General features: G+C 43.9%; 1 protein-coding gene across 1 annotated transcript in view; it reads right to left on the reverse strand.

Annotated features, from left to right (window-relative positions):
• Positions 1-16,812, reverse strand: part of sptbn5 (spectrin, beta, non-erythrocytic 5) — a 137,241-nt gene that overhangs the window by 69,125 nt on the left and 51,304 nt on the right. Inside the window, exons 24-34 of the mRNA XM_039785451.1 lie at positions 14,870-15,040; positions 13,406-13,570; positions 12,605-12,694; positions 11,820-11,956; positions 9,040-9,226; positions 6,536-6,645; positions 6,341-6,431; positions 6,145-6,261; positions 3,794-3,951; positions 2,201-2,333; positions 1,094-1,239 (exon numbers count right to left, since the gene is read on the reverse strand). Of these exons, the coding sequence (XP_039641385.1) occupies positions 1,094-1,239; positions 2,201-2,333; positions 3,794-3,951; positions 6,145-6,261; positions 6,341-6,431; positions 6,536-6,645; positions 9,040-9,226; positions 11,820-11,956; positions 12,605-12,694; positions 13,406-13,570; positions 14,870-15,040 (1,505 nt within the window). The remainder of the gene's footprint in view (positions 1-1,093; positions 1,240-2,200; positions 2,334-3,793; positions 3,952-6,144; positions 6,262-6,340; positions 6,432-6,535; positions 6,646-9,039; positions 9,227-11,819; positions 11,957-12,604; positions 12,695-13,405; positions 13,571-14,869; positions 15,041-16,812) is intronic.

The following is a 16,812-nucleotide window of genomic DNA, read 5'->3' on the forward strand; positions in this document are numbered from 1 at the left end:
TCAAAATCGGCTCGGACTGTGACGTCACAATCCGAAATGAGCTGGCTAAGCGCAACCGTTAGCTCGTAGCGTTAGCATTAGCATGCTAACGCTAATGCTAACACTAGCATTAGCATGCTAACGCTAATGCTAACACTAGCATGGTACCTCGTTCTCAATAGCAAAGCACTGCTACAACACACACAAGTTCACCATAATCTACAAAAGAACTACTTCCATGTGCGCCCTCATTTAGAAGTCTCCCAGCTGATCCTGCCTTGGAACTGACCAAAGTTGGAGAAACAGGCTTTCTTTTACTGTCTCTAGAGTTAGCTAGCTGACATGATCTACATCTGAGCTACTGAGCATGTGCGAGTGCAATCAAAGATAGTACAGAAGAAGAAGATGAAAAGAGGTCTCACTCTGTAGCTAAAACAGAAACCAGGTGAAAAGAGGATCTGCAGCAGTGAGAGAGAGCTGTGCAGTACAACAACAATATGGTGTTTTTTGAAAATTAAACCATGTAAACCTATTCTGGTACAACCTTAAAATACAATTATGAACCTGAAAATGAGCATAATATGGGCGCTTTAAAGATTATTTTTTGGACATTTCTGGCTTTAATAGATAGGACAGCTGAGATATGAAAGGGGAGAGAGAGGGAAGACATGCAGGAAACTGTCACAGGTTGGGCTCGAACCCTGGACCTTCTGCGTCGAGGAATAAACCATGATGTCTCTCTCTCTCTGTCATGGGGGGGCCAAATTCTCTGGGCGGGCAAATCAGAGAAAGGGGAGGTAACCTTGCTCCTTATGACCTCATAAGGAGAAGATTCCAGATCGACCCATCTGAGCTTTCATTTTCTCAAAGACAGAGCAGGATACCCAGGGCTCGGTTTACACCTATCACCATTTCTAGCCACTGGGGGGCCATAGGCAGGCTGGGGGAACTCATATTAAATGTTAAAAAAAACCTCATAAAGTGACATTTTCATGCCATGGGACCTTTAAAGAAATGCCAATAAACTAGATCAAATAAGATAAGATAATCCACACATTAATCAACAGTGGAACTAATGGTTAGTTGCAGCTGTAGTGAACAGCTGAGTGAGTACCTGAGCTGCTGCAGTGACTCTCTGACTGCAGACCTCTGTGGATGTTTTTGGCGGATCAGTCGAGCAGCGAGCTCGCTGCAGCTCTGCAGTCTCTCCTCTCCGACCTCCAGCTGCTTCAGGAAACCTTCAAACTTCCCCCGCAGCAACTGAAACACGCGACACAAACACACACACTTGTTACCTCACAGTGACCTTTTGTCATCTTTACCTTAATCAGATCATGACAGGTTTTTTTTTTTTTTTTTTTTAGCAAACAGAGCTTAACGATCACATTATCTTTATACATAAACTGGTGCTTATATTTACAGTTTTTTTTTTTAAATCATTAGAAAAAAACAGCTGTTCTGATTCTAAGGCTGGTAGTGATAACTATACATATTTTGTGGTGTACCAAATTTGAAAGACATATCCAGACACACATAAAATATTATTAAATTAAAAAATTAGGTAACACTTACTTGAAGGTATCGACATAATCGTGACATGACACCGTCATGAACGTGTCATAAATGTATAACAGCTGTATACTACCATCTCTGTATGGATGTGATATGATGTATAACAGCTGTATACTACCATCTCTGTATGGATGTGATATGATGTATAACAGCTGTATACTACTATCTCTGTATGATGTGATATGATGTATAACAGCTGTATACTACTATCTCTGTATGATGTGATATGATGTATAACAGCTGTATACTACCATCTCTGTATGGATGTGATATGATGTATAACAGCTGTATACTACTATCTCTGTATGATGTGATATGATGTATAACAGCTGTATACTACCATCTCTGTATGGATGTGATATGATGTATAACAGCTGTATACTACTATCTCTGTATGATGTGATATGATGTATAACAGCTGTATACTACTATCTCCATCCATACAGAGATAGTAGTATACAGCTGTTATATATCATATCACATCCATACAGAGATAGTAGTATACAGTTGTTAAATCATAATAAAATATATGACACTGGTATCGGATCGGTACGCAAGTTCAGGTATCAGAATCGGTATCGGGAAGCAAAAAATGGTATCGGACCATCTCTAGTTCAGGCGATACTATCAGCCTGTCTGAAAGTGTTACCTGTACGTGTTGGTAGTCGTTGCCCAGGTCCTGGGACTCGGCTGTCTGTCTCTGTTGGTTCATCCAGTCGTCCAACTCGGACGACTCTCGGCTGAACTCGTGGAGATGGAGGACTTCCTTTAACCTCTGACCCCTGGAGGGAGAAACGGGAAGTTAAAAAAGGGTGAAATCAGGGCCACGTTCAGCCCCGACAAAACCTGGCAACAAGGTTTTGATAAACTGTGAGGTATATGGCCATTTTATTGTATCTGCATATTCTATATGATTTGTATGTAAGCTTTGGGTAACAAAGAAACCCAGATGAACTTTAGCCTACTTTCAGAAGACACATCTGGAAAAAGCATTATCAATGGACTCTTAGACAGAGCCAGCTGGCATGAAGCCATTGGTCAGTTATTGATCACACCCCAATTCATGGAATATACACATGTGGCACACACACAAAGAACTTTAGAGTGACATTTGAGAATCTGGGAAACTGGTCGCTCTCCGGGCTCTTCAGAGCTTGTAAATTGATGCTGAATTCCTTGTTGTAAATAAACCTTTATAATCAAGAAACAGTGTCGGCAGATTCCTCTCTACACAGCAACGCACCATCGATACCAATTAAACAACAACTGAAACTGGTGTGTGCGCGAGAGAGCTCAGCCTTTTTAAATTACCAAGAGTTTACATGCAGGCCTCTGCTGATTGGGTATCACCTGTGACACGGCCGATAAACGAGAGACACACCCACCAAACGAGAGACAAACATACCTCAAAGCCGCACACCCTTTCACAGCGTTCTGAGGAAACATGTTGTTCAACACGGAAACCGTAGCAACACGGTGCACCTCTATATAAACTTCTATATATGGGCGCGCGCTCTACCAGCTGAGCAAACCGGGCGCTCGAGATTACAGGTCCAATGTGTGTGAATTTCTCCCATCTAGCGTTGAGATCATATATCGCAATCAACTCTCTCGCGCCACACAGTTTAAAGTAGGTATTACAGCTACGGTAGCCTTCACACTTAGTCTCCTGGTGAGCTGTTCAAAATCGGCTCGGACTGTGACGTCACAATCCGAAATGAGCTGGCTAACCGCAACCGTTAGCTCGTAGCGTTAGCGTTAGCATGCTAACGCTAATGCTAACACTAGCATGGTACCTCGTTCTCAATAGCAAAGCACTGCTACAACACACACAAGTTCACCATAATCTACAAAAGAACTACTTCCATGTGCGAAAAGGGTCCGGGAAGCTACGATACCTAGGCCCTGCTAGCAGTGCCAGCACTGCTAGCAGTGCTAGCACTGCTAGGCGAATACACTAGTGGTGCGTCTCAGCATAGCCATCTAGCGGTAGGGGGTTTAAACACAACATAAAAGTGAACCACTGTCTCACATGAATATTTTTGCACGTCAAAAAATAAAATTAAAATCGATATTGTGTTTTTGAAAATCTATATAGTATTGCTAAATAAAATATCGCGATACTCAAGTGTATCGATTTTTTCTTACACCCCTAGCCGGAACGCAGCACAGGCGCACCCGGTGGATAATCAGGGTTAGAGCTCTACAGAGGAAAGTAAGAACGGGATGAGTGAGTGTTTACCGTAGAGCCGCCTGGTGCTGCAGCTGCTGGTTCAGGCTGCTGAGGCGACTGTAGGGCCTGCTGAGCTCCTCCAGGCTCCAGGTCTGAACTGCCTGCTCCACCTGGTCTCCTAACTCCTCTACCTCCACCTCCAGCACCTCCAGCTGGCCCTCCAAGACCTGCAGCCAGGGAATTATCAGAATACTGTTCACACAAGGACCGGGACCCTAACCCTCCTAACCCTCTCCACCTCTAGACACACCTAAACAAACAGCCTGGACTATATATCTGTCCAATGCATATACTATTCAATTCAATTAAAACGGGGCTTTATTGGCATGAAAGTTTCAATAACAATGTAGCCAAAGAATCAATTTACAATTTGTCCAGATATTTGGACAACACTACTACAATATCGCCTTATTTTCATGTTATTAAGCAGTTATTTTGTACATTTTTGTGTAGGTTATCATTTCTTTTATTATTGGTTTATTTCCTTTTAATATGTTTATGTTTGCACTAACCTCCAAGGCAAATTAAGCTCTAAATTTGGGGGTAATCTGGGCAGAAAAAGGCAAAAACAGTTCACCAATACAAAGTAAAGATTCAGTTTCCAGACGGACTCTATGATTTTAAAGGATAACTTCTGTATTTTTTAACCTGAAATAAGCTATAATGTAAGTTAAATTGGGCCACTAAAAGTCCTGTTTTTGCCACTGGCATGCTCAGACTATTAGGAGAATAAATATGTTCTGATTAGGCTAATTATGCTCAGATTATTATTATTTAGAATAATAATCTGAGTCTGTCAGCGGCAAAAACAGAACTTTTAGTGGACGCTAACTGACGCTGAACATTCGTCCTGTAGGGTGACTTAACAGCCCGGTTCACAGCTGCTGGTTACAGCATTCTTGTCGTTCACAATACTGGACCAACTTCAAAGATTTTTGTTGAGAAATTAGGCTTAAAAAATACAGAAAGGACCCTTTAACTCTCCTGTTGTCTTTGGGTCAAATTTGACCCATTTTCCAAAAGGTGTCTATATCAGAAATTTGGGTTTCTTTCATCCAATTTGCCTAAAATGAACATGGATGGTTCTATAAAATGCGCTTCTCAAGTAAAATGAAGGATCAGTTCACTACTTTCACTGAATTTGGGGTGTTTTATTCAATTTTGTAGCATATTTCTAGCTTTTTATACCAAAAAATTATGTTTATTGGCCCTGAATTCCAAGAATAAGTCAGTCCCTCCAGAAAAACTTGATTATGCGATCGCATAATTCAACACATAATCAGCCAAATTCCGCAAATCCATGCGGGGGCCGCCTTTTTTCAAATATGCCGCACTTTCGCCACATAAATTGCCGATTTCCGCGCAAAATATTTGGTGCTTCCATGACTTAATAATCCCCGCATTTTCGTTGCAAAAAAGTCCCATAATATATCTTAGCAGAAAGTTGAAAAAATTTTGAGTTTACTTCACACAAGAGCAGCCATTTTCCCGTGTTGCCATGGGAACGTTATGAAGTGACGTAATTACGCGACGTGAACATCATCTAAAGCAGTGTGATGGAGGTTGAATCTGACATGTTGTACTCTGAGTCTCTTAAGTTGGGATCCAATCAGAAAGCTATCTTAATATCTGATATTATCTGTAATCTCTTTAAGTGCTCCTGCTGTCTATATTATTAACGATTTTTGAAAGTCTCTTTTGTATCTTTTATTTCCCTCTGTTTAGACAATTATTTTATTTTTACTTTATTATATTATTTGTATATATTTTTGTATCTTATTTGTTTACTTATTGCATTGACTGAATATCTGTAAACTATTTTTGAAAATTAAGTTTAAAAAAAGCAGGGTGTTTGGGGGAATCACTTTTTTTTCTCTTTTTCATCAAACATTGCAAGTTCCCGCATTTTTTGCAAGTTCCCACAATTTCATCGCATAAAATTGCTTAAATATCCCGCATATTCCATCGCATTTTTTAAGAAAAAGTGCCCGCAACAATCACAAAAAAACTCGCGTTTTTCTGGAAGGACTGATAAGTGTAAAACTTGTGGTATAAGTTGGTAGTAGTGGGGAAAAAGTGTCAAACCTAAAAGTAACAAAAATCTCTAACAAATTACAAGTGACAATCAGAAAAACAAAGTGAAAAAAGCAACAAAAATATCAAAAAAGTGCCAAAAACGTTTGAAAAAAAACGTTGAAAAAAGCGAAAATAAAATAAAAATAATAAAAAGCCGGGACGACAACACAACGACCTCAGAGTGCTGCTCAATACTGGACCAACTTCAACGTTTTTTGTTGGGAAATTAGGCTTAAAAAATACAGAAATGACCCTTTAAATAGAGACCTCAGAGTGCGTGGTACCTGGTGTTTGGTGAGGAGGCTCTGTGTGGCCAGCTGGTCTTTGCCGTAGTCGTCGGTGTTCACCAGAGTGAGAGTCTCAGTCAGCCTGGACTCCAGCTCCGAGCAGTCCAACAGCAGCTGGAGACATTCAGAGAAACATTCAGCACAAAATAAATCCAAAATTACACACTTATGTATATATATCCCTCCCTCTCACCTGTTCTCTGGTGATGGCCTTGCTCAGGTGAGCTGCTCTCCTGTTGCAGGCCTCCTCTAACTCCTCCCACTCTTCACTCAGCTGTGTGCACCTGTAAAATAATACATACATAATACAATAATACAGTCAGTTATCAAGGAGAACAGGGAATTCGACAATGTCTCAATCGACCCCCGAAGAGAACCACAACGTCACCTCTGGAGCACTTCCTCTCCGTCTGATTTGCTGGATTTGGCCAGGCCCCGCCCCTTCTCCAGGACGTGGTTCAGGTGTTTTCGGTGGGCGTTTACTTCTGCCTGCAACTCCTAGGTGAACACATGATGTTTAAAGGTGCTCAAAGTGATGTCACACGTTTTTTAGGCTATGACATTTTTTGTCACTTACAGCAAACATCTCCTCACTATCTGCTATCTGCCTGTTCCCTGAACACACTGTAAAAAAACATCTCCTCACTAAAACTGCTTTTCCATGTCTCCCCTCCATAAGTTATTGTATAAACACAGATATTTGTGCATTTGCCTAAAATACATGGAGTTACAGCCAGGTCGGGGACAGCTGTAACAGCTGTTTCAACCGTCCCGACATAGACATATGCAGACAGACATATGTAGACATAGACATATACAGACATAGACATATGTAGACAGACATATGCAGACATAGACATACTGTATGTAGACATAGACATATGCAGACATAGACATACTGTATGTAGACATAGACATATGCAGACATAGACATACTGTATGTAGACATAGACATATGCAGACATAGACATATGCAGACAGACATATGTAGACATAGACATATGCAGACAGACATATGCAGACAGACATATGTAGACATAGACATATGCAGACATAGACATATGTAGACAGACATATGCAGACATAGACATACTGTATGTAGACATAGACATATGCAGACATAGACATATGTAGACATAGACATATGTAGACAGACATATGCAGACATAGACATACTGTATGTAGACATAGACATATGCAGACATAGACATATGTAGACAGACATATGCAGACATAGACATACTGTATGTAGACAGACATATGCAGACATAGACATATGCCATTATAACCTGTTTTGCTTTCCATGTAAACAAGCATGCAATATGAAAGTCTGGGACTGTGGAGAACACTAAATAGTCTACTGAATAAGCACGTAGTCAAAACCTTTAAATGAAAAACACTCATTAATAATCGAAAAAATGTAACATGCTAATGAAGTTTACTTTCGACCATCAAAACTTGTTTATCGCCTGTAACTCTGTGATGAAAGGAAATAACAGGAAGAGATTTGGCTGATAGGAGGAGGTTAACATTAGGGCTGGGCGATATGGAGAAAATCAAATATCACGATATTTTTTGACCAAATACCTCGATATCGATACCGCGACTATATTGGATTGTTGACTATTGGTGCTTTCATAAAATATTTACACAATGAGATTTTAGATGAATAATCACCAGTAATGTGGATATAATGACTAAGTGGGTAAAGGTGAATAATAGAACAGTTACAACAGTCTGGTGAGGTCAGAAAATGACATCACTTTACTGTAACGCAGCCTTTAAAACCAGGCCATATTAAGATATTACGATATCCAAAATCTAAGACAATATCTAGTCTCATAACACGATATCGATATAATATCAATATATTGCCCAGCTCTACTTAAAGTGATGGTTCGGAGTAGTTTCACCCTAGGGTCCTTTTGCACCATGACCTCGAGCCAAACACCCCCCCAGAAGCTTTTTTCACCTGGGTCGAACATTGGGAGAGTTAGCCTAGAGTAGCGTTATCAGCTGAATAGCTTAGCGCAGAGGCTAATGGATCTGAAGTGTCTCTTAACATTACCTAAATAATAATGCCCGAAATGATACCAAACGTCTACAGTAGTACAAATAGGTTATGTACTCATAAAACGATGGATTGGAAAGTTTGTAAGTACACCAGAAGTTTATGTAAATAACACTTGCCTGCTCTCTTCTGCTCTCTGCTGTTGTTGTTGCTGCTGTGAGACGAGTGCTTAGGGACATCTACAAATTACAACACCGAAAAGAGATGCAACAAAAATATTTTTTAATTTAACTTATTTTTTAAAGTAAGTGCTGTAATATAACTAGCAGGAGACAAGTAATAATTGAGGTAAGTTTGGAGACATTACCTTATTTAATCATTAAATTAATAAATATTTTTGTTGTAACTCTTTTCGGTGTAGTAATTTGTAGACGGTCCCTAAGCACTCTTCTAACTGCAGGTAGCAGCAGCAGAGAGCAGAAGAGAGCAGGCAAGTGTTCATAAACTTCTGGTGTACTTACAAACTTTCCAATCCATCGTTTTATGAGAGCATAACCTATTTGTACTACTGTAGACGTTTGGTATCATTTCGGGCATTATTATTTGGGTAATGTTAAGAGACACTTCGGATCCATTAGCCCCTGCGCTAAGCTGTTCAGCGGCTAACGCTACGCTACGCTAACTCTCCCAATGTTAGACCCAGGTGAAAAAAGCTTCTGGGGGGGTGTTTGGCTCGAGGTCATGGTGCAAAAGGACCCTAGGGTGAAATTACTCCGAACCATCACTTTAACAGGCTCTATGTGTTGGCCTAAGGAAGTCTGTCTATCGTCTCTGCACTCGGAGAAAACTGTTATGTTCCCTTCGTCCCGGCTCTCCGCTACCTTGTGTTTCTGCACGAGGCTGATGGCTCCAGCCAGAGACTTGTCGTATCCGGTCGATCCCGAGGCGGGAAGGCGCTCCGAGATCCAGCTGAGCTCCAGGTCCACGTCGTGAGAGAACCCAAACAGCAGCACCGACGCCTCCAGCTGGGCCCGGCGCCGGTCCAGAGGGTTCTGCAGAGACTTGAACCTGCAGCACAAACAGCGTCACATCAGCGTCTCCTGTCTCCTGCTTCAGGTCCCACTGTCAGTGTCTCAGGGTACACTTACACTGCTACGTTTCCTCCTCTCATTCCCCCTGCTCTGGTGTTTCCCCCTCTCATTCCCCCTGCTCTGCCTCTCATTCCCCCTGCTCTGGTGTTTCCCCCTCTCATTCCCCCTGCTCTGATGTTTCCCCCTCTCATTCCCCCTGCTCTGATGTTTCCCCTCTCATTCCCCCCTGCTCTGGTGTTTCCCCTCTCATTCCCCCTGCTCTGCCTCTCATTCCCCTCTCTGTGTTTCCCCCTCATTCCCCTGCTCTGCCTCTCATTCCCCTGCTCTGGCGTTCCCCACTCTCATTCCCCTGCTCTGCCTCTCAGTCCCCCTGCTCTGATGTTTCCCCTCTCATTCCCCCTGCTCTGGTGTTTCCCCCTCTCTTTCCTGCTCTGGGTTTCCCCTCTCATTCCCCCTGCTCTGGGTGTTCCCCTCTCATTCCCCTGCTCTGGTTTCCCCTCTCATTCCCCCTGCTCTGGTGTTTCCCCCTCTCATTCCCCCTGCTCTGGCGTTTCCCCTCTCATTCCCCCCTGCTCTGGTGTTTCACCCCTCTCTCCCCTGCTCTGCCTCTCATTCCCCCTGCTCTGGTGTTTCCCCTCTCATTCCCCCTGCTCTGGGTGTTTCCTCCTCCATTCCCCTGCTCTGGTCTTCCTCCTCTCATTCCCCCTGCTCTGCGTTTCCCCTCTCATTCCCCCTGCTCGGTGTTTCCCTCTCATTACCCCCTGCTCTGGTGTTTCCTCCTTCATTCCCCCTGCTCTGGTGTTTCCCCTCTCTTCCCCTGCTCTGGTGTTTCCCTCCTCTCATTCCCCCTGCTCTGGTGTTTCCCCTCTCATTCCCCTTCTCCGCGTTTCCCCTCCATTCCCCCTGCTCTGGTGTTTCACCCTCTCATTCCCCCTTCTCGCGTTTCCCCTCTCATTCCCCTGCTCTGGGTATTTCCCCTCTCATTCCCCCTTCTCTGGCGTTTCCCCTCTCATTCCCCCCCTGCTCCAGGTGTTCCCCTCTCATTCCCCTGCTCTGGCATTTCCCCTCCATTCCCCTGCTCTGGTGTTTCACCCTCTCATTCCCCCCTCTGGCGTTTCCCCTCTCATTTCCCCCTGCTCTGGTGTTTCCCCTCTCATTTCCCCTTCTCTGTTTCCCCTCTCATTCCCCGTTTCCTCTCATTCCCCCTGCTCTGGCGTTTCCCTCTCATTCCCCTGTCGTGTTTCCCCTCTCATTCCCCCTTCTCTGACGTTTCCCCTCTCATTCCCCTGCTCTGGTGTTTCCCCTCTCATTCCCCTGCTCTGGTGTTTCCCCTCTCATTCCCCCTGCTCTGGCATTTCCCCTCTCATTTCCCCCCTTCTCTGGCGTTTCCCCTCTCATTCCCCCTGCTCTTGTGTTTCCCCTCTCATTCCCCCTGCTCTGGGTTTCCCCTCTCCTTCCCCCTGCTCTGCCTCTCCAGTCCCCCTGCTCTGATGTTTCCCCTCTCATTCCCCCTGCTCTGATGTTTCCCCTCTCTCATTCCCCCCTGCTCTGGCCGTTTCCCCTCTCATTCCCGTTGCTCCTCTGCGTTTCCCCTCTCATTCCCCCTGCTCTGCGTTTCCCCCTCTCATTCCCCCTGCTCCTCTGGCGTTTCCCCCTCCCATTCCCCCCTGCTCCTCTCGCGTTTCCCCCTCTCATTCCCCCTGCTCTAGCGTTTCCCCTTCTCATTCCCCCTGCTCCTCTGGCGTTTCCCCCTCTCATTCCCCCTGCTCTAGCGTTTCCCCTTCTCATTCCCCCTGCTCTAGCGTTTCCCCCTCTCATTCCCCCTGCTCCTCTGGCGTTTCCCCCTCTCATTCCCCCTGCTCCTCTGGCGTTTCCCCCTCTCATTCCCACTGCTCTGGCGTTTCCGAGCCCCTTAAACCGGAGACCTTTGGAAAGTAATAAGTAGAATGTTTTCGCTTTCTTTTCTACCTCCGATCTGGAAACTTTATACTGGAGAATATTTCGTGCAACGTCTTTTTAAGATCCAGATAAGCCTGATATGGACGATGCCGTTTGGGACGGCGACCGGGGATTTCCACCAGATGCGGAACGGCTCCGAAAATGGCGATTAGGTTTCCATTACAGTCAATGCGTGCATTTCCACCGGCTGCAGAACGGCTGCAGAACGGCTGCGTCCCAGCTCCGGCGCTCTGCAGCAGATATAGGCAGAGCTTCTACTGTTGCCGGACGCCGGAGAGCGCCGCAGCAACTCCGCACACGGCCGATAGCGCGGGACAGGAAGTCGAGCACAGAAACAAAATAAAACATCCGGTTAATTTTCAAAATAAAATCCAGCGTGCTCACTGCGGATCATATCTCCCTGCTACTACTCCAAAAACATGGCAGGATTTTTACTTTCTGGCACCTGGACTATACACCTCTGATGGAGACTAACTGGTGGTTGGTTTGGTGGTTCTATTCTACGTGATTTCGCGAGATCTCGTTGGGTCCTCGTGACTACAGCTGTCAGTCGTGGCCGGTCCGCAGCCGTTACTCATCTGGTGGAAAGGAGGAGTGACTGTCTGACTCACAGAGTGAGGTAGGTGTCGGTCTCCTGCAGGATCCTCTGGGAGTCAAAGTGATTGGAGGCGAGGTGCTTGGCCCTGCTCACGATGGAGTTGATCTTCTCCGCCAGCTCCTTGGCCTCCTGCTCCAGCTGCTGATGCTCCTGAGGAAAAAACAACCCACAATCCCAATAATGACTGAATGGAAACCAACTACACCAGATCACTGTGGATCTCACATAAAAATAAAAAATGGCTGAAGTCTTATCATCGTCTACGTTTACATGCACATCATATTCTGGCCCTTATTCCGAAAAATGCAATATCCCTGCTAAGCTTTTTACGTGGCTAATAAAAATGTATATTCCACTAATATTCCTGCGGTCTTAATCGGAAATAATATAAATATCTACACAAAAAATATTAAGTAAAAGTACAAGTATGTGACCAGAAAAAGCCTTTGGTAGAAGTTAAAGAATCCTTTTAGAATACCACTTGAGTACAAGTCTTAAAATGTCCGATATTTACTGTATCAAAAGTAACTTTCTGATATTAAATGTACTTAATTATTAGAAGTAAAAGTAAAAACTTTGATTAACTAAGTGAAAAAAAAGACGTTTTATTTTTTGTGCTTAGTGTTGTGTGGAGTTCCGCGTCCCACCCCCAAAAAGGCCCATTCTGAGTCAGGAAAACATCCACATTTGAATTGGAAAATCGATTTTCTAAACCCAGCCCTACCTCTATCAAATTTGGAATACTGTAATATTGTGAATTATAGTGTATTATCAGTGTGTATGTAGTGGCGAGCTGACCTTCAGGAGCTGTCGGCTGGAGCGGAGGTCGTGACCTTTGGCGGCGTTGTTCAGCATCCACTGGATGGCCTCGATCTTCAGCTTGGCGTCCTGGAGACAGAAGAAGGACTTTTGTTAGGAAGTCTGAACAGAGTGGTCCACCAAGTAGGAGGTAGACTCCAGAAACTGTGTCCATTTCATCCCCGATGTGGTCTATCTACCAGTCTCTCTCTCTCTGCTCTCTCTATTAGGGGACCACTAAGGTCTATATAAAAGAGACTTCAGATACAGTATTAGGGACCACTAAGGTCTATATAAAAGAGACTTCAGATACAGTATTAGGGGACCACTAAGGTCTATATAAAAGAGACTTCAGATACAGTATTAGGGGACCACTAAGGTCTATATAAAAGAGACTTCAGATACAGTATTAGGGGACCACTAAGGTCTATATAAAAGAGACTTCAGATACAGTATTAGGGGACCACTAAGGTCTATATAAAAGAGACTTCAGATACAGTATTAGGGGACCACTAAGGTCTATATAAAAGAGACTTCAGATACAGTATTAGGGGACCACTAAGGTCTATATAAAAGCATCCAAAGAGCACCATGTCATGGGACCTTTAACTCAACTCATAGCAAAAGGAAAATTTGATCAACTTAGGCAAAACAAAAGGTGCACACAGCTACCACCCTCAAGCCATCTTAACACCTGAGCCGCTCAAAGCCAACTCCTTAAATAGGAGAAGGGTTTTCTTTTTTAAGAAACCATAAAAAATGACTGAAAGTGGTGAGTCAGTTCCTCGGTCAGTGTTTTACCTGCAGAAGCTCCATCAGCTGCTCCTGCTGTCCCGCCTGTCTCAGTTTGTCTCCTCTGTCGGCCATCTTGTCCTGAAGTCTCCTCCACCGGCTGCCGAGCTGAGTCGACTTCCTGCTGATGCTCTGGCTGTTGTAGTGCTCTTCAGCGAGCATCTCCTGCCCCAGCTGAACATATACATGTATAATTTAAAGGGTAACTTCTGTATTTTTCAACCTGGACCCTATTTTCTTATGTTTTGTGTCAGAGTGACTTATGGGAACAACAATTTCTAGAATTTTTTAGTATTAAGCAAGACGAAACAATGCAATGTAACGTTAATGGGAAAAAGTGCACCGCCAGTTTCGGTCCACTAAAAGTTCTGTTTTTGCCGCTGACAGACTCAGATTATTATTCTAAGTGTGTGACAACATTATGGGATGGATCCCTACAGAGATAGACCTTTTAGTTAAAGAGTAAGATCCTTTTAGTTTAACATGAAACAGCCCCGAAATCACCATCACCAAACTCCACCAGACTCCATGTAAATAATCAGGACTTTTAGTGTGTATAGAGCCAGCATATCTCCACCAGACTCCATGTAAATAATCCGGACTTTTAGCGTGTATAGAGCCAGCATATCTCCACCAGACTCCATGACTTTTATCTTAAAACACACTTCATTCAAAAGGTGACAGAAACTAAATAAAACTACCAAAAGCCATCTTGGTTCATCTTTCCACTGTTGCAACAATCACCACTCTGGTTTGGTTGAAATAAACCCTTAATTCACCCATTTACATGTGGAGATATGCTGGCTCTATACACGCTAAAAGTCCTGATTATTTACATGGAGTCTGGTGGAGATATGCTGGCTCTATACACGCTAAAAGTCCTGATTATTTACATGGAGTCTGGTGGAGATATGCTGGCTCTATACACGCTAAAAGTCCTGATTATTTACATGGAGTCTGGTGGAGATATGCTGGCTCTATACACGCTAAAAGTCCTGATTATTTACATGGAGTCTGGTGGAGATATGCTGGCTCTATACACGCTAAAAGTCCTGATTATTTACATGGAGTCTGGTGGAGTTTGGTGATGGTGATTTCGGGGCTGTTTCATGTTAAACTAAAAGGATCTTACTCTTTAACTAAAAGGTCTATCTCTGTAGGGATCCATCCCATAATGTTGTCAGACACTTAGAATAATAATCTGAGTCTGTCAGCGGCAACAAAAGAACTTTTAGTGGACGCTAACTGACGCTGAACATTAGTCCTGTAGGGTTGTAGGCTACTGCAGCTGGGTTCACAGGTGCCAATTACAGAATTCTCGCTCAATACTGGACCAATTACAAAGATTTTTGTTCACATTATTAACCACTTACACACTAAGGCATGGGGAAATAGGGTTCAAACAAGTTGAAAAATCCTTCGCTTACACAATGCGACAGGTCGAGGTCGATTATTTCCTGAGCGGCAGTTTACCTGAACCAGTCTGTCCAGCCAGACCTGGTTAGCCTGCATCTCCTTCTCCGCGGCCTCGTGTCTCTTCAGCTTTCGGAGGATGTTGGTGGGGTCGCGGTACGACTCGTCCTCCGCCACCTTAAACTTCTCCTCCATCCACAGCAGCAGCTCATCTGCGTCTCTCTGGAACTCCTGCAGAATCGACCAATCAATGACGACTCAATTAACTTCAACATTTCAAGATTTTTACTAAGGCAGTGAACTGTTTTCTCAATATCTGGATTAGGGTGTGTATATTTCCATCTTCCAAAGCCATCTTACCAGTGTAGAGGGAATTATGTCTAAAATAAGGCCCTAAGGCCTGTCGAATCTGACTCCAATTTATTAATTCCCGCGCCTTCTTACATCGGACTTACGTTTACCAGAACACAAGGATCAATCTGAGACGAAGAGGTCACTAGGGCTGTGCTCGATTGAAGAAATTCTCAGTCGACTAACACTCGTTCAATCGTATCGACTAATCGATTAGTTGATTTAATCGACAGATCTGTAAATCTGAGTTTCTCCACAAAGAGTCGTGCTAAAAGCACCACTTTAATTCTTGTTCTTCCAGAGATGTGCTCGTACGTTTCTTGGAAATAAGTCATTCAGCATGAAAACAGCATCAGACATGACTAATGGACTAAAGAAATCTAAGTTGACTAAGACCAAAACCACCGATTAGTCGACTAATCCACTAAGAGGGAGCAGCCCTAGAGTTCAGTTAAGCAAATTTTTAGGGAGTCCAGCATTGGAGATTACAACACAGCATCTAAGTTTCCCTGGCAACAGACATCAATGGTGTTTTTCCACTACATGGTACCTGCTCGACTCTTTTTTTTGGTTTTCCATTATGATTAAAAGTCCCTGGTATCTCCCAACAGGTACTTTATTTTAGTCTCACCTCCGTCGAGGTTCCAAGCTGAGCTGAGGCGACACCAAAAGGTGACGTGAAAACCTGCAGACTCCTGATTGGTCGGAGAGAATCGTCACTAATCGCTGCGTCATCATTGTCAGTCCTGAACAAACCTGCCATTTCTGAATAGTTTAGCCAGCTTCATTTGAAACTAAAATGTGTATTCTGGCAAACAGCCAGACGCCGAGAGTCAAAGACCCTACACACACCTTCTGTGTGTGTGTGTGTCGCGTTAGGTCGCGGCAGTTTCTTGCGGCGTCGCTATGACGACCAGCCACGCTCGCCTCATGCATGAAGCGGTACTAAAATCTGCAACGGAAAAAGGAGGACGGTGCAGCGCTGGCCGAGCCAAGCAGAGCCGAGCCGAGCTAAGTCGAGCAGGTACCTTGTAGTGCACATGTGTCAAACTCGTGGCCCGCGGGCCAAATCCGGCCCCTCGCTGGTTTGATCTGGCCCGCGTATCAATTTAGGTTCACGATAAATTTTGGCCCACCAAGTTTTTGTAGCTTTTTCAATGTTTTGCCACTTTTTCTGACGTTTTTGGGGCTTTTTCTGGTGTTTTTTCCAATGTTTTTGTTGCTTTTTAATCACCATTTCGCACATCGCTTTTTTCTTTGATGGCTAAGTTACTTTTTTGGGGCTTTATGTGGACCAAGCTGTAAGTGAGAAGGCTTATATGAGACACACAATAATCCAGTAAAAGATCCTTGACTTTGTTGATGAAATAAAAGCATGTGAATAAACTAAACATGTCCGGCCCTTTATGTGTATTCTTAGTTCACAGTGTGGCCCTTAGTGGAGCTGAGTTTGACACCTCTGATGTAGTGGAAAAACGCCATCAGTCGGAGCTGGTCCACCAAGATCTCGTCTGAAAATGAGCTCTGATCTGTTCTTTCCCTCAAGCTTTTATCCTATCCTCACAGGAGAGGGGTCTTCTTGTTTCTAGACAGAAACTGGTATCTTCACAGACACACACACCAAGGTCTGGGTCTCTGTCTGGTGCAACTTC

This window comes from Perca fluviatilis, chromosome 20 (assembly GCF_010015445.1).
Source record: "Perca fluviatilis chromosome 20, GENO_Pfluv_1.0, whole genome shotgun sequence".
Lineage (NCBI taxonomy): Eukaryota > Metazoa > Chordata > Actinopteri > Perciformes > Percidae > Perca > Perca fluviatilis.